General features: G+C 40.2%; 1 protein-coding gene across 4 annotated transcripts in view; it reads left to right on the top strand.

Moving 5' to 3' along the window:
• The window catches only part of LOC135092112 (ATP-binding cassette sub-family C member 5-like), a 70,678-nt gene that overhangs the window by 3,218 nt on the left and 44,960 nt on the right, over window positions 1-22,500 (top strand). For 2 of the 4 annotated variants that reach the window (XM_063990334.1, XM_063990333.1), the window contains exon 2: window positions 598-794. In XM_063990334.1, coding sequence (XP_063846404.1) covers window positions 598-794 — 197 coding nt within the window. Of the gene's footprint in view, window positions 1-597; window positions 795-12,893; window positions 13,248-19,436; window positions 19,557-22,500 lie in introns of those variants that run through there. The other 2 variants (XM_063990336.1, XM_063990337.1) reach the window with 2 other exon arrangements.

Genomic DNA, 22,500 nt, shown 5'->3' with positions numbered 1-22,500 from the left:
CCTAGACAACCCACCCACTGGTTCACCATGCTTATCTTTACATTCTTTGCTTTCACACAGTCATTTGGGCTCATTCACATTCCCACGTACTTTTGTTTATCTGTCTGTTCTCGGCACTTTTTCCTCCTCCTACAACAGGTTAAATAATTTAGTCATTCTATCATTCACAACTTCCCTCCATTTTTGTACATCTCATAAGGTATTTCATCTGGCCTTACTGTCTTCCCATCCTTCTGCCTGTTCACACATTTCTCCACTTCCTCCCTGCTGAATTTTTCATTCAACTCATCCGCATCCTTCCTCTCTCCTACTGCTACTACTACTATTATCATGATCATCATTATTATTATTGTTGGTGCTATTGTTGTTGTTTTTTACTATTATTATTATTATTATTATTATTATTATTATTATTATTATTATTATTATTATTATTATTATTATTATTATTACTATTATCATTATTATTATTATTGTTATTATTGTTATTATCATTGTTATTAGTATTATCATCATCATCGTTATCGTTATCATCATTTATAAGGCACTCACTTGATCCCGATCTTGACACGTCTCCACCTCCGTTTTCTTCCCCAGGCACACACGAGATACTCAGCCAATATGCACAACTGGGGCTCTGTCGGCAGCATCACCCTTAACCACCCCAGCCAGGCCACGCCCGCGCCCTCGCCACGTCCCAACGCCCTCAGGAACAAGCCCTCAGACGCCCACACCCAGGAGGAGACTTACCGCTTGCGTCAGGATGAAAGTCTGGACCTGGAACATATAAAAGTGTGAGTGTGTGCGCCGTGTTTGGGTTTGGGTTCTTGAGGTGGTGGTGGTGGTGGTGGTGGGAGGTGGTGGTGGTGGTGATGGTGGTAGTGGTGGTGGCTGCTTTGTTGTTGTGCGTGTTTTTTTTTTTTTTCTTCTTCTTCTTTTTTTCTTCGTCTTTCTTTTTTTTTCTTCGTCATCGTCGTCGTATTCCTCGTCATCGTCTTCTTCTTCTTCTTCTTCTTCTTCTTCTTCTTATTATTATTATTATTATTATTATTATTATTATTATTATTATTATTATTATTATGTTTTTTTGTTGTCGTTGTTGTTCTGGCTCTTTTATTTTTATTCGGGTAAAATTTGGTTTCTTTTTTCTGTCCTAATTTTTTCCTTTTTTTTTTCATTAATTTTTAGTGAATATTTTTTTGCGTTTTTATTTTATTTTATTTATTTTATTTATTTATTTTATTTACTTTATTTATTATTTCATATTTTATTTATTATTTTTTTGTTTATTAAGATTTTTGTGTTTTTTTTTATCTTTGAGACATTTTTGCTGCTTTCTATTAATATTATTATTATTATTATTATTATTATTATTATTATTATTATTATTATTATTTATCTTTTATCTGTTTTCGTTGTTTTTTTTATTTCTACTTTTTTCTTTTTTTTCTTTAGTTGTTATGAAAGATTTTTTCCCTCCACTTTCAGTTATCTTATCTTTTGTTTGTTAATTTTCACATATGTCTGCTTGTATGTATGTATCTTTACATCACAGTCTCTCCTCTTTGTCTCCGTTTTCTTTTCTCTCTCCCTCTGTTTTCTTTATTGTGTGTCGATACATCCTTTCTTTCCTTCGTTCATTTTTTCTCTTACTTCCATTGTGTTTGATGAATACACACCAAGGGCAACAATGGGAGAGTCATGTTCTTTTGCCCTCCTCTGTAATTGATTCACTCCAACATTTCTCATGATCTTCCCTTCTCCTACTATTATTTTATTATTTTCCTCCTCCTTTTCCTTCTGCTACTACACATCCTTCATTCTCCCTTCTTTTTCATTCTTTTCTTCCTCGTCAGTGAGAGAGAGAGAGAGAGAGAGAGAGAGAGAGAGAGAGAGAGAGAGAGAGAGAGAGAGAGAGAGAGAATATGTAAGAAGAAAGGAACCATCATTGCATTGTTCGTCTGACCTTGAAACACACACACACACACACACACACACACACACACACACACACACACACACACACACTAGTTATTCATACGTACATCGCCAGGTGGGCAAGACAGAACAGGTTAGAGAACAGAACAGGTCTACTGCCTCCTCCTCCAAGGAGGAGGAGGCAGTAGACACCTGCCGAAACGATAATTACTCCCAGTGAGGTCTAAAGCACTGTTCAGGGGGTGCTGTGAACTTATCATTAAACCCAGCTGTGACCTCACTGAACGTTTCCCTTTGTGTCTCACAACACAAGGGGGTAGTCACAGCCTGCCCTCTAAAGACAACTCTCTTCCTCCACACAAAACTACAAGCACCTAATAACACACACACCCTTCACTCAAAAAATTTTAAAATCATGGCGACTCCTACACCAGCCTCGGAGTCCCCATCTGGGGAGGGACCATAAATGTCCCCAGGTCAGACTGCCTTTCCGTCGACGACCGTAAGTGTCTTGACACCCACCCTCAACTTTTTCTTCATTAACTTCTGCAACATTCGCGGTCTAAGATCTAATTTTCAATCTGTAGAACACCACCTCTCCTCTTCTAAACCTCATCTTCTTTTCCTCACTGAAACTCAGGTGTCTGAGGCAACTGACAGTAGCCCCTTTTCTGTTCCCTCCTACTTTCTCTATCCTCATTTTCGATCCAAAGCTGGATGCTGCGTTTATGTGCGCAATGACTTAACCTGCTCTCGTGCCCACGCTCTTGAATCTTCCGAGTTTTCCACCATCTGGCTTCGACTACAGAGTCATTCTCATACTAAATTTATCTGTGCTGTATACCTCTCTCTCTAACTCCTCTGACTATAAGAAATTCTTTGACTACTTAACTTCCAAAGTGGAGCACATTCTGACCCTCTTCCCTTTTGCAGAGATCTCCATTCTTGGAGACTTCAATGTTCACCACCAGCTTTGGCTTTCCTCTCCCTTCACTGACCATCCTGGTGAACTAGCCTACAACTTTGCTATCCTCCATGACCTAGAGCAATTGGTGCAACACCCTACTCGTATTCCTGACCGTCTTGGAGATACGCCCAACATTCTTGACCTTTTCCTGACCTCTAATCCTTCTGCTTATGCTGTCACCCTTTCTTCTCCGTTGGGCTCCTCCGATCACAATCTCATATCTTTATCTTGTCCTATCACTCCAATCCCTCCTCAGGATCCCCCTAAGCGAAGGTGCCTCTGGCGTTTTGCCTCTGCTAGTTGGGGGGACCTGAGGCGGTATTTTGCTGATTTTCCTTGGAATGACTACTGCTTCCGTGTCAGAGACCCGTCTTTGTGTGCTGAGCGCATAAGAGGTGATAGTGTCTGGCATGGAGGCGTACATTCCTCACTCTTTTTCTCGTCCTAAACCTTCTAAACCTTGGTTTAACACAGCTTGTTCTCGTGCTATACATGATAGAGAGGTGGCCCACAAAAGGTACTTAAGCCTTCCTTCACCAGAATCTCATGCACTTTATATTTCTGCCCGGAACCATGCCAAGTCTGTTCTCCAACTAGCCAAAAACTCCTTCATTAACAGAAAATGTCAAAACCTTTCAAGATCTAACTCCCCTCGTGATTTCTGGCATCTAGCCAAAAATATCTCCAATAACTTTGCTTCTTCTTCTTTCCCTCCTCTACTTCAACCAGATGGCACCACTGCTATCACATCTATTTCTAAAGCTGAACTCTTTGCTCAAACCTTTGCTAAAAACTCTACCTTGGACGATTCTGGGCTTGTTCCTCCCTCTCCTCCACCCTCTGACTACTTCATGCCTCGTATTAAAATTCTTCGTAATGATGTTTTCCATGCCCTCGCTGGCCTAAACCCTCAGAAGGCTTATGGACCTGATGGGGTCCCTCCTATTGTTCTCCGAAACTGTGCCTCCGTGCTTGCACCTTGCCTAGTCAAACTCTTTCAGCTCTGTCTGTCAACATCTACCTTTCCTTCTTGCTGGAAGTTTGCCTACATTCAACCTGTTCCTAAAAAGGGTGACCGCTCTAATCCCTCAAACTACCGTCCTATTGCTTTAATTTCCTGCTTATCTAAAGTTTTTGAATCTATCCTCAACAGGAAGATTCTTAAACATCTATCACTTCACAACCTTCTATCTGATCGCCAGTATGGGTTCCGTCAAGGACGCTCTACTGGTGATCTTCTGGCTTTCCTTACTGAGTCTTGGTCATCCTCTTTTAGAGACTTTGGTGAAACTTTTGCTGTTGCCTTGGACATATCAAAAGCCTTTGATAGAGTCTGGCACAAAGCTTTGATTTCCAAACTACCCTCCTACGGTTTCTATCCTTCTCTCTGTAACTTCATCTCAAGTTTCCTTTCTGACCGTTCTATTGCTGCTGTGGTAGACGGTCACTGTTCTTCTCCTAAATCTATTAACTGTGGTGTTCCTCAGGGTTCTGTCCTGTCACCCACTCTCTTCTTATTATTCATTAATGATCTTCTAAACCAAACTTCTTGTCCTATCCACTCCTATGCTGATGATACCACCCTGCACTTTTCCACGTCTTTTCATAGACGTCCAACCCTTCAGGAGGTAAACATATCACGCAGGGAAGCCACAGAACGCCTGACTTCTGATCTTTCTAAAATTTCTGATTGGGGCAGAGCAAACTTGGTATTGTTCAATGCCTCAAAAACTCAATTCCTCCATCTATCAACTCGACACAATCTTCCAGACAACTATCCCCTCTTCTTCAATGACACTCAACTGTCCCCCTCTTCTACACTGAACATCCTCGGTCTGTCCTTTACTTATAATCTGAACTGGAAACTTCACATCTCATCTCTAGCTAAAACGGCTTCTATGAAGTTAGGTGTTCTGAGACGTCTCCGCCAGTTTTTTCTCACCCCCCCAGCTGCTAACTCTGTACAAGGGCCTTATCCGTCCATGTATGGAGTATGCTTCACATGTCTGGGGGGGTTCCACTCATACTGCTGTTCTAGACAGGGTGGAATCAAAAGCTTTTCGTCTCATCAACTCCTCTCCTCTAACTGACTGTCTTCAGCCTCTCTCTCACCGCCGCAATGTTGCATCTCTTGCTGTCTTCTACCGCTATTTTCATGCTAACTGCTCTTCTGATCTTGCTAACTGCATGCCTCCCCTCCTTCCGCGGCCTCGCTGCACAAGACTTTCTTCTTTCTCTCACTCCTATTCTGTCCACCTCTCTAACGCAAGAGTTAACCAGTATTCTCAATCATTCATCCCTTTCTCTGGTAAACTCTGGAACTCCTTGCCTGCTTCTGTATTTCCACCTTCCTATGACTTGAATTCCTTCAAGAGGGAGGTTTCAAGACACTTATCCACCAATTTTTGACCACTGCTTTGACCCTTTTAGGGACTGGCATTTCAGTGGGCATTTTTTTTATTAGATTTTTGTTGCCCTTGGCCAGTATCCTTCCTACATAAAAAAAAAAAAAAAAAAAAAAAAAAGTACAGAAAGCCGCCTCATTAGCAAGTAGGGCAACAGGTGACCAGACAACTAACAGGTAAACAAGAGGACAGGTAGAGGTGGAGACAGTACTTCTTAAACTTTTCATCTTCCTTCTATTTTTTGTCCGTTTACATGCTTCTGTCCGTGTCCTTGTTCTTGTTTGTTTGTTTGTTTGTTTGTTTGCTGTGACTGTTTGCGTTTCTCTGCCTGTCTATCTATTTTCAAGTAGTCATTAGCTTTTTTTTGGTTCGTCTGTGTGTTTGTCTCTGTCTGTCTGTTTTTCTCTTTGTTTTAGTTTGTTTGCTCTTTTTTTTTCTGTCTTTGTCTATCCATATTCTGGTGGTTATTAGTTTGTTTTTCTGTTTGTTTGTGAGTGTGTTTTGTCTGTCTGTCTGTCTAACAGCCTCTCTGGTTTGTTTGTTTGCTCTGTTCTTTCTGTCTGTCTCTCTATTTGTCTATCTATTTTCTGGTGATCATTATTTTTTTTTTCTGTGTTTATTTGTCTGTCAGTCGATATTTGCATGTTCTTGTATTTGTTCTCTTTATTTATCAGTTTGTTTGACTAAATTAATTGTTTTTCCCTTGATGTCTAGGCGCTCTCTCTCTCTCTCTCTCTCTCTCTCTCTCTCTCTCTCTCTCTCTCTCTCTCTCTCTCTCTCTCTCTCTCTCTCTCTCTCTCTCTCTCTCTCTCTCTCTATATATATATATATATATATATATATATATATATATATATATATATATATATATATATATATATATATTTATTTATCTATCCATCTATCTCCATTAAATTTGTTTTGCTTGTTGTTGTTGTTGTTGTTGTTGTTGTTGTTGTTGTTGTTGTTGTTGTTGTTGTTGCTGTTGCTGCTGCTGTTGCTATTGTTGTTTTTAATATATTTCCTTATCATCACCACCACCAGGAGAGGGAGGAGAGGGGGAGGGAGGAAGGGAGAGAGGGAGGAAGGGAGAGAGAAAGAGGGAGGGATAATGAATAGTATTATTTTTTTTTCTGGAGTCAAGGTGATGATTGAACTTTTTTCTTAGTTATTTGCTTGCTTGCTTACGTGTGTGTGTGTGTGTGTGTGTGTGTGTGTGTGTGTGTTTACGTAGGTCTAGCCTTGCTTTTAGTCGCATATTAATATGTAGGAGGCGGAGGAGGAGGTGGAGGAGGAGGTGTGCATGACTAGAATTAAATTTACTGTATTTTCTTACATAAATAATTGCTCTTTTAACTTTTTGCCCTTTACGTCACTGCCTAGCTGACTTACCGCCATTTTCCACTGTCCCTCGTGCTCACTACTGCCTTCTCTCACTGCCCGTCAAACACACTGCCCCTTGCCCATCAAATACTGGCAATTTCCTCACCTATTCCTATCACAGCTTTTACCCATCAGACTAACTATTGCCCAGCTTGCCCTCCAGTCACAGTAACTATTGCCTGACCTACAGTACTCATCACAGTCTTTGCTTTCCCATCACATCACGTCGATAGCAAGTCAGCTTCCCATCAGATCGATATGTCACCACTTCAAAGTTCATAAATGTGTTTTGTTTCAGTATTCTTTCGCCTGACTCAGTTTTAAATCAATCCTTTGGTCTCCCATCAAAATAACTTATTATTGCGCCACTCTACATAGTCACCATCAACTCGTTTTCTGTTACAATAATTCCTCGTCTTAATTAACCCGAAAAAAATGCTTTATTTCTCCATTAAAAAATCTTTTTCTATCTTTACTTGCATTTCGGCACCTACTTCCTATTTTCTTTATATATATATATATATATATATATATATATATATATATATATATATATATATATATATATATATATATATATATATATATATATATATATATATATATATATATCCCATTTTCTATGTTCGGTATCATTCTGACGGCGATGATTCTTAGCCAATGAGAGACGAAGACACTTTCTGGGACAGCCAATAAGAGGACTCGTTTCTCATTGTTTCCTGTTGACATTGCATTTAGAAAAGATTGGAAATTATTGTAAAATTGGCTGAATTATTCAGTGTAAGGGAATTAGCTTAAATTTAGGGTGTAATAGTCTGTCTCTCTCTCTCTCACACACCTTGAGATGACCGTATAACTACATATCCTAATCCTGTAACCTAAGCTAACCTTACCTTCCCAACCTAATCTGATTTTACCTAACTTGAACCCACCTGAGGACCGCGTGACTGCCTCCCTCCATCTCTCTTGCTCGACTGAAGTGCTGGTCCTCTATACCCATACTGCCCTGTGTTGGTGGGGAGGGGGAGGAGGGCAGAGGCAGGTATAGAGAGAGAGAGAGAGAGAGAGAGAGAGAGAGAGAGAGAGAGAGAGAGAGAGAGAGAGAGAGGGGTGGGTTGGAGGAAGATATTAATGTGATGACTTACATTCTTTTGTCCTGCTTATTAACTTGCACTATTATATTCCCCACGTGATCTTTCTCTCTACTCCTCCTCCTCCTCCTCCTCCTCCTCCTCCTCCTCCTCCTCCTCCTCCTCTCATCGTCCTCATCATCGTTCTTGTCCTCGTCCTCCTCCTCCTCCTCCTCCTCCTCCTCCTCCAACTACTACTACTACTATCACCACCACCACCACCACCACCACCACCATTACTACTTCTACTACTGCTTCGACTACTACTACTACTACTACTACTACTACTACTACTACTACTACTACTACTACTACTACTACTACTACTACCACCACCACCACCACCATTACTGCTTCTACTACTACCACGACTAATTTTTCGATTATTACCTATGCAACAACTATAACAACAACAACATCAACAACAACACTACCTCCTTTTCCTCCTCCTCCTCCTCCTCCTCCTCCTCCTCCTCCTCCAAAATCACAGTAGGGTCAATTTGAAAGGACGAAACCTCCTCCTGCGGTATTTAATTAACCCGTTAAGTAATGATCTCGTTAATTAATGTGTGGTGTAATTAATCTTGAATTGCGGGGCTTTTGGGATAATGAGTCCGTGTCACCTGAGGATTTGGTGATTAAGGTAAAGGGTTAAGAGGATTGAGTCTTGTCCAGGTGATTAGGTGCTGTCTTAATTAATGTGTCATTGCACTTGTTTTGTGGGTGATCAGCTGGTACGACTTGTGCTTGTTGGATGGTCTTAGCTGTTCGACCTGTGCCTGTAAAGTTTAATACCTGTACGACTTTTGCGTGTTCGACTTTGTTAGCTGTACGACTTTGTTAGCTGTACGACTTTGTTAGCTGTACGACTTTGTTAGCTGTACGACTTTGCTAGCTGTACGACTTTTGCCATCTGCACGACTTTTGCGTCTACTACTTTTGCCATCTGTACGACTTCTATATGTTGTACTGCTCTTACTTAAACGACTATCTGTTGTAAGACTTCTTTGCACGGTTGGTTAGGTTCTGTCTAATGTATGACTATTTAAATTTTGCTGGATTTTTTTTTCACTGAGAACTTTTTGCATTTAGATTCTTTTATTTTTTTTTACATTCAAAACGACTTTATACATTTAGAACAACATTTTTTTTTTTTACATCTAGAACGACTATATTTTAGAACATTTTTTTTTTACATTCATAACTTTTCTTTTTTACATTTAGATTAACTTTTTACTCTTAGAACGATTTTTTTTTTACATTTACAACTTTTTCACTTACACTATGATTTTTTTTTTCATCTGTGGGATAATATATTTGTTTTTACCTGTACGATTTTCACTTTAGTACGACTACAGGTAAGACGACCTTTGTCTGAGCTTCGACTTTACGTTCCACCCACAGGACGACTCTGACTTTACCTCTAGTACGACTTTGGAAACGCGGCAGACTTTCCTTTGTACCTGTGATGCTAATTAGTAACCTTTGTACTCTGTGTCCTTGCTCACCTGATGGCTTACATATGACTTGAGAGAGAGAGAGAGAGAGAGAGAGAGAGAGAGAGAGAGAGAGAGAGAGAGAGAGAGAGAGAGAGAGAGAGAGAACACAGCCTCAAAGTATAATGCAGGACATCACAATCTGCTAACAATTATCAGAATTAACAGTGAACGTCACAAACCATTATGGTACAACATAACGCATTAATTTCAAAAAATGTTGGCTATCATTACTTGGCATTTTTATGGCCACGAGGAAATGATGGTGCAGTGTTGTGAGTGAGAATAACATGAGAGTGTGTCCTTGCATTTACTGGCAGGAGATAACTGGAACTGGCCACGTCAAGATGACTTATAGGGATGCTTTATCAACCCCGTGGGGTGAGGGCGGCTCAGGGGTGTGACTGTGATGCCTCACCGCGGCCACTGTAATTAGTCTTACCTCACTGCTGTAGGGAATATGCAGGATGTAACAAGAGTTTCTGCTGATATTCCCAGAGGGGAAAGTACAGATTATTCTAAGTATAAAATATTCTATGCATATATGCATTTTGAGGCGTTCCTTGGCCGTGGCATGAAATTCGTGTGGCCTGGCACTGGATACAATGGCCGGGCCAGACGGGTATCCATGGCGGGAATCTGAAATTGTGAATAATTTAATAATGATTTCCACAAGTTTTGGAACTTTACAGTATCGCATGACGAGACGAGTGACAACAACGGACCGATACTGATTACCGATAAACGTTACACAATGACAGTATGGATGGAATAAACGACAAATAAAATAACAGGCCGCGTGACGCCATGCACTGCCCGGGCAGGGAGTGGGAAGGAGCAGTCAGCTGATTGTTGGTCAGATCACACAGTTTCCATTTCAGATTGTGACAATGAGTACGTTTAGATTGTATTGCATAACTTAAAGTAATGTGGAATGTGTGAAAATTGTGTTTCTCCGGCATGGTTTCCTGCCCAGCCCGGCCGTTGTACGTCGCCCTTAAACACTTGAATTTCATACCATGGCTAAACAACGCCTCAAAATGCATATGTGCGTAGAACATTTTCGACTTGGAATAATCTGCACGTTCACCTCCGGCAATATCTCGTGTTACTCGTGTTACAGCACACACATATATATATATATATATATATATATATATATATATATATATATATATATATATATATATATATATATATATATATATATATATATATATATATATATATATATATATGCAAAGAGTCTACCAATAAGTTTTCTGTGAGGTCATAATGGGTGTTATTAGCATTAATATTGCTGTAAAATGCTACATGTTAGCGTCTTCGGTTACATTAAGGTTCTCTTTCTCTCTCTCTCTCTCTCTCTCTCTCTCTCTCTCTCTCTCTCTCTCTCTCTCTCTCTCTCTCTCTCTCTCTCTCTCTCTCTCTCTCTCTCTCTGCAAGTCGCGTTACTAACGTGATGGTCGCGTCAGGTGGTGGAGGTGGCCACCATTAGCCTCGCTGCACAATTGTGCTCACTTCAACATGGAATGTGCAATGTTCCTTATAATTCCTGGCCTGTTCTTGACGTCTTACGAAGCTTCCATTATTCTCTGGATAAGTTCTTGTTTGTTGTTACTTTTCTCTTTAAACACAAGTGATTTCCCCACTCCAGTGGTGTTAGGTCCTAAGGTTGTGGCCCTCCTCGGCATGTGCACTGCTTACGAAATGCCTGCTACCTCACTTGCTTGCTGCGGTGTGGTGGTGCCCCGTCATGCTGGAAAACTAGACAGCGACGTGTGGCCAGGGGCACGTCTTCCAGGAGTGCAGGGCCATCATCTTGGCTGTTGTGTCTGCACCCTCGCCAACAGCTGAATTTCATATAAAGGCTAAACAACGTCTCAAAATGCATATGTGCATAGAACATTTTGGACTTAAAATAATACTCTCACAATAATACTCTCACCACTGTCAGCATCCGCACAAACTCGTGTTACATCCTGTAAACACACTGTTTTGTTGAAGTCTGCAACATGGGCTGCATTGTTTAGTTTGTGAGATGACTTTTCTATTTCTCTCGTGAGTGAACGTTAATCCTCGTTAATTCAACTAAACGAGGATTAACGTTCCCTCACTGGAGAAGTAGAAAAAGAAATCTTACAAAGTAAACAAAGCTGTTAATGCTCAACAAGCCATGCACGCAGAATTGCCTCCTGGGCGTGCCTGTGTGTGGAAGCAGGGCTTTCTGCCGCGGCGCCGCCCACAGGAACACTTGGTGTCATAAGATATTGACCGCTGGAATACATGTAGGTTGGCCGCACTCACTACTGTGTGAATGTATTCTTGATTATAACTCTTTAATTATATGAGTAAGATAAGTGAAATGTTACTCACAGGAAAGAATACACGCCAAAATGCATCGCAGAGAGAGAAGGTGTCAAAAACAGAGTGTAGGATGGTGCAGGTGATGCTGATCATTTACCCGTGGTCATGAAGTGGCCGTGGAGAGCTGCATTGTGTGTGATGCGGGTGGCGTGATCACGCTGCCTCCACCCACGCCCGCCCACACCCATCACCTGCACGCACACTGACAGTCATGCTGCTGCTAAGAAAATAATTATACATATGATTACTGTACAGTGTAACATCATTACTGCACATCATTACGAGGAGAGAGAGAGAGAGAGAGAGAGAGAGAGAGAGAGAGAGAGAGAGAGAGAGAGAGAGAGAGAGAGGACCCGGTGGGTTTCTCTCGCGGGGAAGGTTACAGGATATCAGTGAGGTGGGTCCTCCCACACTGGGAGGACGCCGCCGCCTGTGAGCCGCGGTGTGGCAGGCTGCTGGTGGCTCCTCGTGGCGGGGCCTTCGTTGTGTGTGTTTATTTCAGGGACATCATGAATAATATTGAGAAAAAAAAAATCCTGATCCATTTACGAACAGGAATCGACTTCTGCATCCATACACTCACACACACACACACACACACACACACACACACACACACACACACACACACACACACACACACACACGCACGCACGCACGCACGCACGCACGCACGCACGCACGCACGCACGCGCGCGCGCACACACACACACACACACACACACACACACACACACACACACACACACACACACACACACACACACACACACACACATATATATATATATATATATATATATATATATATATATATATATATATGAAAAACTATTAGCCAAACAGTGTACATGAAGAGGCAGGTAGAGAGTGGCAGGTAGCTTTCCGCACACAGTATCCTTTTTGCTTTGAAATTTTACATTTTCTTGGAGCAGTGGCCAGGGAGCGGCGCGGTCTGCTGTCTTCCTTAAGGGAAATGGTGCATCATTGATGTGCACAGGAAGGAGAGGCAACAAGACAAAATATAATGCATTAGTCACTTTGGTACTCCTGCCCATCAACTGAACATTATTACTGGACACACACACACACACACACACACACACACACACACACACACACACACACACACACACACACACACACACACCCAGAGAGAGAGAGAGAGAGAGAGAGAGAGAGAGAGAGAGAGAGAGAGAGAGAGAGAGAGAGAGAGAGAGAGAGGCGAGTGGTTGGCCAGTCTTTGTCAAGATTTGGACTTTTTCGGACGCTCTTCCTTTTCCTCCTCTTCTTCCTCCTCCTCCTCCTCCTTCTCTTGCCCGGGGCCTCAAGAGAGATGTGAGAGCAAGGGAGAAAGAAGAAAGAACAAGAGACTCAGACACAGAAATAAAAATTCATTCACTTTTTCTCAGTCTTCATAAAGCAAAAACTGAAAGCTACTGCTACTACTTCTGCTGCTACTACTACTACTACTACTACTACTACTACTACTACTACTACTACTACTACTACTACTACTACTACTACTACTACTACTACTGGTGTTTGAAATGGAAGAAAAGTAAGTAGATTTTTTTTATTATTTTGTTTACCATTTAACGAGAGAGAGAGAGAGAGAGAGAGAGAGAGAGAGAGAGAGAGAGAGAGAGAGAGAGAGAGAGAGAGAGAGTCAAACTGCTTCCATTTACCCATACTCAAGGGAAATATACTCTCTCTCTCTCTCTCTCTCTCTCTCTCTCTCTCTCTCTCTCTCTCTCTCTCTCTCTCTCTCTCTCTCACCTTGGAATTACGTAAACAGCTAAACAACCCTTTATACCCTCCCTTCATATATCTCTTCACAATAAAATCTTCCATTTTCTTTAGAATTTCCACGAAAGATTAAAGGAACGATAAGATATGCTAAAAGAAAACGGAACTACTTAAACTTCAAAGGGGAACTCCTGGTATTGTGTTTTGTGTCGAATCCTTATTCATTCTTGTTCTTTCGTGTGCTGTTCTGGCTTCGTTTTCTTTGATTTTCTTTATTTGCCTTGTTATTTTTTATTTGTTTGCATTTGTTTATATTGTTTTGTACATGGTTTGGATTTCATTCTCTTTTGATTTTCTTTTTTTTTTTTATTTGTTTTACTTAGTTGTGTGATTTTCATCCATCACACTTTCAGATTTTTTTATGGGATTTTTTTTTTTTTTGGAGGGAAGATGTTGTCTTGTTACGTAAGAAGTTTTGTAAAAATCTGAAAATTCGTAAAATTAAAAAGAAAAATTCAGTTTTTTCATACTGAAAAAAAAGGATAAGCGAGAAACATGAGAAATTATATCATGGAGAAACTTTGAAAGATACCTTTATATTTAAAAGAAAAAAATTATTAATTGCTTCATTTAAGTCTTCTGTAAAAAAAAAAAAGGAGGAGAAAAACTCTTGTTCTGTTCCTATGACCAGAAAGAAAATGCTACGGAAAATTTCGTTACATTTATGAAGTTTGTTTCTACTTCCAACACCCGAGAAAAGTATAAGCTGAAAGGAAAACTTTAAATCAGATACTATATATTCAACTTTTCCGGAAAATTCTTCGCAAAAGAATATCATGTAAAAATTTTCTTAATTATAAAATTTTATGAAAAAAATCTTAAAAAACAAAAAATCTTAAAATCAAAAACTCCAAAAGAAGAAAATACTTTACAAAAAAAATATATAAAAAATTGTTTTTGAAAAATGTAAACGGAAAGAAAAACATATTTACTATTTCTGGAAGTGGATAAGACAGGAAGGAAGAGAATTTTGAATATCCTGGCACGCAAGAAAAGAAAAAAAAAACTGAAATAAAACAAAACAAAAATAAATAAATAAATAATGAAAGAAAGAAAGAAAGATATGAATAGTAAATATAATGATAATAATAGCAGGAAGACGAAGAATGAAGTCGATGAATATGTAAAACAATTCAGTAGCAATGAAAACACGAGGGTTGTTTGCAATCTTTTGTTTTCTCCGTTTTCTATGTTCCGCTGGACACTTTTTAGCTTTCCTTGTTAGCCTCTGACCTGCCTCCATTTATGTCACAGAAAAAGGGAAAATAGAGGAATAGGAGAAGCCGAGAAATGAATAGAGATAGGAGATTGTACTTCAACGTATTTTTGTGAGTGTCTGAATTGAGAGAGAAAAATATAAAAAAAAACAAAGGGGGTGGGACTCGTGAGGGAGAGAGAAGGACTGGGCTGTTGGTTCTCTTTAGAATGTCGTCTATCCTTAAATTATTTTTCTTTTTTTGATACAGATGCTCCTTTGTTTTGTCTTGACTGCTTTCAACATGATGTGGTAAAAATTTTAAGGTTTTTAAGAATATTTTCATGATTCTTTTGATAGTTTAATGGGCTGAAGTGGAAGTTACTGAGACTTTCAAGGGTATTTTCTTGATTCTAGTGACAAGTTAACATACTCTGATGGAAGTTATTGGAGTTTCAAAGATTTTTTTTTTTTGTTATTCTAGTCTTAGTCTAATATCTCTAGTAAAAGTTATTTGGATTTTCGAGGATTTTTTCTTATTATAATGACAGTTTACGAGCTCTGATGGAAGTTTACGGATTTTCAAGGGTATTTTCATTCTACTTACAGTTTAGCGGCTGTAGTGAAAGTTAGTTTTTTTCAAGGGTATTTTCATGATTTCAGTAATAATTTACAAGCTCAAGTGAAAGTTATTGGGTTTTCAAGGTTGTTTTTATGATTCTAATGAAAGTTTAACACAACCTCGTGGATGTTGTGGGGTTTTCAAGGGTGTTTTTATGATTCTAATGAAAGTTTAACACAACCTCGTGGATGTTGTGGGGTTTTCAAGGGTGTTTTTATGAACCTAATGAGAATTTAACAGCTCTAGTGCAAGTTATTCGGATTTTGAAGTGTATTTTCGTGATTTTAGTGACAGATTTCACATACTCCCGTGGAAGTTAGTGGGTTTTCAAGAGTATTTTCATGATTGTAGTGATAATATGGTCTACACCATTAGCGGACGCAAGACACCATGACAGCCAGACTGATCCTTCCTGTGGCCATTGAACGCATGAGAGAACAAAGCCTTTCACAACACGAGCCTTAGCCAAATGAATCTATTAAGCTTTGGATGGGTGAAGTGGTGTGCGGCGGCAGTGTGAGGCGTGAAGGGGCTGCTCAGGGTTCCAGCAGGGTTAGATCAACAGGATTACGTGCCCTTGGTTACCGTGAGGCTGTGAGAGAGAAATAATGTGTCTCTGGGGAGTGCTGTGTAAAGAGGGTGTCCCTGAGAGAGAGAGAGAGAGAGAGAGAGAGAGAGAGAGAGAGAGAGAGAGAGAGAGAGAGAGAGAGAGAGAGAGAGAGAGAGAGAGAGAGAGAGAGAGAGAGAGAGAGAGAGAGAGAGAGAGAGTGTGTGTGTGTGTGTGTGTGTGTGTGTGTGTGTGCGTGTGACTTTATAGCCTCAACAGATCCCTTCCACTATCCCCATGAGAGAGAGAGAGAGAGAGAGAGAGAGAGAGAGAGAGAGAGAGAGAGAGAGAGAGAGAGAGAGAGCACAAAAGGATGCTATTTGCCAAATTAGTAATTATGTGACAATAGACATGCCACGTTCTCTCTCTCTCTCTCTCTCTCTCTCTCTCTCTCTCTCTCTCTCTCTCTCTCTCTCTCTCTCTCTCTCTCTCTCTCTTTTTGTCATCATGATGCAGCATTCCTGGCAGTGTGTACCCATAATTCTCAGCCTGTGTGATGCAACGCTGCCCGGGTGACCGCTAAAGAGTGTTCGATTTTCTTTCTTAAGTTTCGATCCCACAAAAACTTAGTGAGTGGAATCGAATCGCACGTCAGGAAACATCTGATTTTACGATTTCGTGTGAGTGAGTGGCAGTTGCTCAAATATGTGAGGTTAATGTTGGTTGCTGTCACTTAAAAATATAAATAAAGATTGATATTTTACGAGATTTTGCAATGATGATGGTGTTGCTGGTAAGTTATGTAATTTTGAGGATATCAGTAACGTGTGTACGCAGAGACACTTAGATCTCTCACCATAACCACTTTCAAAGGCCACAAAGATGATTAGCAGTTCTCAAGAGTGTTTCTCCTATTGCTAATGTAGAAATCCTGTTAATCTGTCACTAGAACAATAAAAACATCCTTGAAAATACGTGTAACTTCAAGTGGAGCCTCTTGAAAGTAGTACAGATACCCGCAGAGGTGTTTCAGAATATGGCCTATAGTAGAAGTAGCGGTGATGATTGTAGTGGTGATGGTAATGGTTGTGGTGGTGGTGATAATGTCGAATAAACACAAATTAAACTCAATGATAAATTTAGGGTTCAAGATTAATAAATTCATAAACAAGTCGACGTTACATTTCATCCACTTCATTAATTTCTACATGGAGCTTCTGTGTTTCGTGAGTCATCGGCGCAGAAAGAAGTGGGAAGTTTTTTATGGCGTTTATTGCCTAACTTTACAACGCTCTCTGTTTACTGTCTTTATGTAACGGTGAGAGAGAGAGAGAGAGAGAGAGAGAGAGAGAGAGAGAGAGAGAGAGAGAGAGAGAGAGAGAGAGAGAGAGAGTGAGAGAGAGAGGAGTGTGTTCTGATATCATTTCCCGGAAGTTGTGACATCATACACTCTCTCTCTCTCTCTCTCTCTCTCTCTCTCTCTCTCTCTCTCTCTCTCTCTCTCTCTCTCTCTCTCTCTCTCTCTCTCTCGCATCGTGTCCAAAGCAGTGATCGATATATAGACAATCAATACCACTTAACTAAATTTAGAGACATAACATCAAAATACTCTCTCTCTCTCTCTCTCTCTCTCTCTCTCTCTCTCTCTCTCTCTCTCATCTCTCTCTCTCTCTCTCTCTCTCTCTCTCTCTCACACATAGGCCTTCGAGAAATAGGGAATTAATTTATTCATAGAGCTACACTGCCCTTGTGACCCTTTGGAGGAAGAGGAGGAGGAGAAGTAAGCAAGAAGAAGAGAGAAAATGAAGTGAAGGTGAAGGAAGAGGAGACAGCATAGGAGAGAAGGAAGGAAGGAGTGAGTGAAGGAGACATTATGGGAAGGACGGAAGGAAGCAAAAAAGGGAGGAAAGGGAAGAGAGCAAGAGGCATCAAGGAAGGAGGGAAGAAAAAGAGGAGGCAAGGAGAAGACGAGAAGGAATGAAAAGAGGAGAGAGTTTGTGTGAAGGAAGAGGAGGGAGAAGAGGGAGGAAGAAGAGAAGGAATATAGACAAGGAGGAAGGGGGAAAGGAAGGAAGAAAAGAAGGAATAAATAAGGAATTAAGGCAGAGGAAAGGAGAAGAGGCAGAAAGGGGGGGGGAGAAGAGGGCAACCTGATAACAGAGAGAGAGAGAGAGAGAGAGAGAGAGAGGAGAGAGAGAGAGAGAGAGAGAGAGAGATTTGTAATACAGCCAGTCAGACTTTTACTTGGAAAATGCCGCGGCTCTTAACACACACACGCACACACAATCTTGTCTAGTCATACCAACGTCATTTCCTGTGTGGTATTTTTTATTTCAATTTATTTAGTCGTTTTTTTTTTTTTTTTTTTTTAGGTCATTGCCTTCCACCTCGCTGACCTTTAACTTGCTAATGACGTGGCACTCCTTTTAACTGAGTCACCCCAGGACCTTCTCCCTCACCCAACACATGACCACAGCCAGTGCAAGCTTCTCTTAAGATTATCGACCATAATCTGAAACCCTTCTGCGCCACACCGTCACTACTTTCCAAAGGCTCTAGTTGAAGCTGCACGAGTTTCCAAGGATGTTTTCACATTCTAGTAACAATTTAACAAGATCGCTACATTATAACTGGAGAAGCAGTCTTGAGAATCCGGTTAATTATCTCTGCTTCCTTTGACATTAGTCGTGGATGAAGTTACATTGATTTTTAAGAATGTTTCCACGGTTTTAGGGACGAATTAACAAGATTTCCGCATTACTGACAGGAGAAACAGTTTTGGGAACCTAGCCAATCATCTCTATTGTCTTTGAAAATAGTCTAGGTGAAATTATGTAGATTTTTAAGGGTGTTTTTATGGTTATAGTAACAGATCAACAAGATTCCCGCATAATTGACAGGAAAAACAGTCTTGAGAACCCTGCTAATCGTCTCTGTGGCCTCTGAAAACAGTTGTGGTGGAAAGCCGCGGCGTTTCAGAATACCTGCCTATCGAGTAAACCAATAGTGATGATGATTATGATAGTGTTAACATTGATCAGGTGTAGTGGTAGAGAATAATAATGATGTTAATAATGGTATTAGCATTGATTAGGTGATAGTGAATGATGATGGAGATAATGAGGCGAGAGAGAGAGAGAGAGAGAGAGAGAGAGAGAGAGAGAGAGAGAGAGTGACAGTAATGAGGGGTAGTATTGGTTAGACACAAGATGACAGATTGTGTTAGCATTAATTAGGTGTGGTAGGTAGTGAATGAGAATGAAGATAATGAGGTAGGTGATAGTGATGGTGACAGTAATGAGGGTTAGTCTTCATTAGTCACAATACATTCATCTTGGTACACTGTCCGGTATGATGTCACCGTAATACATAGTGAGTCTGTATACATTTCTGTCATAATACCTATAAATAAACCTTTGACCGCTCTCTCTCTCTCTCTCTCTCTCTCTCTCTCTCTCTCTCTCTCTCTCTCTCTCTCTCTCTCTCTCTCTTTCTGGCCTCGTTTCGTATACTTAAAACTAGGAAAACTTTTTAGCATTAGCTCAAATAAAGCACTTAAAGTTAATAATTACTTCAGCGGAATCCTTTCTACAACTTCTACTACTACTACCACTACTACTACTACTGCTGCTACTGCTACTGCTACTGCTGCTACTACTACTACTTCTAGAAATGCTGCTATTATCTTGGATACGCAGTGAGTGTAATGTAGTGAATGTCATCGTTACGAAAGAATCTCTCTCTCTCTCTCTCTCTCTCTCTCTCTCTCTCTCTCTCTCTCTCTCTCTCTCTCTCTCTCTCTCTCTCGTTTTACTTATACATTTACTTAATTTACCACAACGTTACTACTAATACAAAATTTTATCCTTACCCTTCACACCACTACCAACAAGGACAGTACTGTACTTAAACCACTTCTGAGCACTTATATAACGACCTACTTTCTTGGACACACCGAGAAAATACTGCTCAGCTTATAAAGTAGGCAGCGGGGATCGAACCCAGGACACGACACTCAAGGACAAACCTCTCTCCATCGAGCCATAAGTCACCACAGCCTGAGTGAGGTTTGGTCGACCTTGCCTGTCTGGTATTTTTAATTCATGGACGCGGCCCCCTTGAGAGAGAGAGAGAGAGAGAGAGAGAGAGAGAGAGAGAGAGAGAGAGAGAGAGAGAGAGAGAGAGAGAGAGAGAGAGAGAGAGAGATTTTACTGGACGTGGCTAAAGTAAATTCATCGATAAAATGTTATGAAATAGATGTTTCCTCTATTTACAGATGACATACAGGACTTTTCTCATTTAATGTAAAACAAACAAGTCTGACGTGTGTGTGTGTGTGTGTGTGTGTGTGTGTGTACATGCTATGCTTTGTGTTTACTTATATTTTTGTATTAATAATGAGCCGCGACCCAAATGTGTATCCTAGGAGACATGCTTTGTGTCCACTCGTCCTGAGCTTGATCTTGATGCTAAAGGTGACGTGGGATTTCTCATAGGCCTTCAGAACGGCATCTCTTGTATAGAACAAAAGACAAACAGTATCCACCACACTGTTAGACCCGTATTCTGAAATCCACCACGACTATTTTCGAAAGCCACAAAAATTATTACCCGTGCTCTCAACGGTGTTTCTCTTGTTATAATGTAGAAGTCTTGTTAATCTGTTACTAAAACCACACAAAAAAAAAAAAACTTAAAAACCTGTGTAACTTCACTTATAGATGTAGAGCCTTTTCAAAGTAGTGGAGGTGAGGCACAAAAGTATTTCAGAATATGGTGTTAGTTTCTACATGTAACACACCACACAGTCTTTCTTTCATTCGTCTTTGTTTGTTCGTGTTCTTGTCTTGATCCTGATCTTGATGGCATTGGTGGTCTGTCTTCGTCTGCTGGGAAGTTTGCTCTTTTTAATTAATATAGCATTTCTGATCCATCTATTCTTGATGTCACTTTTTATTTCATTTATCTATTTTTTTTCTTTTTTCCTTCCTCATAAATAGGATAGAAATTGTTTTTGTTAAGTCAGAATATTAAGAGAGGAAGATAGGAGGTGAAATAAGAAACGAAAGATGAAAAAATTAAAACAGGAGAGAGAGAGAGAGAGAGAGAGAGAGAGAGAGAGAGAGAGAGAGAGAGAGAGAGAGATCCCTAGATTGCATCACAGCTACACATTTTCTAGGACAGAGAGACAAGAATGTTTTAAGGAGGACTGCAGTAAGACTTGTTTTCAGAAACGCTTTGATCTCTCACCACGACTATTTTCAAAAGCCACCAAGATGATCAGCCGGGATCTCAAGTGTTTCTCCTGTTAAAAAATATAGAAATCTTGTTCATTTGTCACAAGAACCGTAAAAATCAACCTTAAAATCCGTGTACTTTCAACTAAAGCCTTTTAAATGTAGTGGAGATGCAGCGCAGAAGTGTTTCATAATACGGTCTGGGTGACTTTCTTGCGGTGTTTGCATTGACACAGCCCTTGCTTGACCACCAGCCTCGTTACGTCACCATATTAAGTAACATCACGAAAGTTACAATGCGTCTTAACTTCTCAGTGTTATTAGTCCTTTATATATTTATGGCACGTTCGAGGTTGAACCTATTAATGTATCCAATTGTCAAGGTCTGTAAGAGTTACGACAGAGGAGAATGACTGGAGATATGCAAGTGGTGTGGTATTCTTCAGAGGAGGAGGCACAAGCTTTTATCGGCGTTTTCTTCTCTTCTTCCTCGCGAATATAATATAAGTTGTCGCTATTGAGTGAATAATAAAGGATGAAGATAGAAGGGAGGTTATAAAAATGTGGAGGAATAAGGAACGAGGGATAAAATGAAAGATTACGAGAGAGAGAGAGAGAGAGAGAGAGAGAGAGAGAGAGAGAGAGAGGTGTATCTGCGCGGATCTAAGTTTTCAAGAGGCATAATAGATATAACACAGGTAATAAGAAATATCCTTAGGCTTTGTCACCATAACAGAACTAAAGGTCACAGTGTCAAGCTTGATAAATAATTAAAAAAAAGGAAAAAAAAAGTTCTCGAAGTAGTGAATGATTGCAATAGACTCAGTAATCAGGATGTTAGTGGTCAGTCACAAGGGAGATTCAAAAGATTATAATGTGATTAGTAAATACAGGAACTCAAGTTATTTACTGCAGATTCTCTCGTGTTCTCGCATTGCTATCTTCTCATTTACTAAAAAACAACTATATACTGTCATTGCGTTCTATTTATTTTCTGACACAAGTTGAATGAGATTACAGGAATTAGTTTACATTTTTTTGAGATCGAGTGTCAGTCTTCTCTGCCAGATCGTGACATATGTTCATCTCAAGCAAATATCAGTGTAATTTTAAAAAGATGTGCACGTTTAAAGGGATCGTTTATTGTCCTGTTCTTCGTTATCTTAAGTTTTATCTGGGTTTTGTTCCTGTCTTCATATTCAGCGTTCTATTGGTTATGCAATACGTTGGGAATGAGAGAGAGAGAGAGAGAGAGAGAGAGAGAGAGAGAGAGAGAGAGAGACGGACGGACGGACGGAAAATAAGGAAGTGAAGACATAGGGAGAGAGAGAGAGAGAGAGAGAGAGAGAGAGAGAGAGAGAGAGAGAGAGAGAGAGAGAGAGAGAGTCACTCAGTCAAGATAAG

The sequence above is a fragment of the Scylla paramamosain genome, chromosome 39, assembly GCF_035594125.1.
Source record: "Scylla paramamosain isolate STU-SP2022 chromosome 39, ASM3559412v1, whole genome shotgun sequence".
Classification (NCBI taxonomy): Eukaryota; Metazoa; Arthropoda; class Malacostraca; order Decapoda; family Portunidae; genus Scylla; species Scylla paramamosain.
The sequence above is the reverse complement of the archived record's forward strand: the minus strand, read 5'-3'. Positions and strand labels throughout refer to the sequence as shown.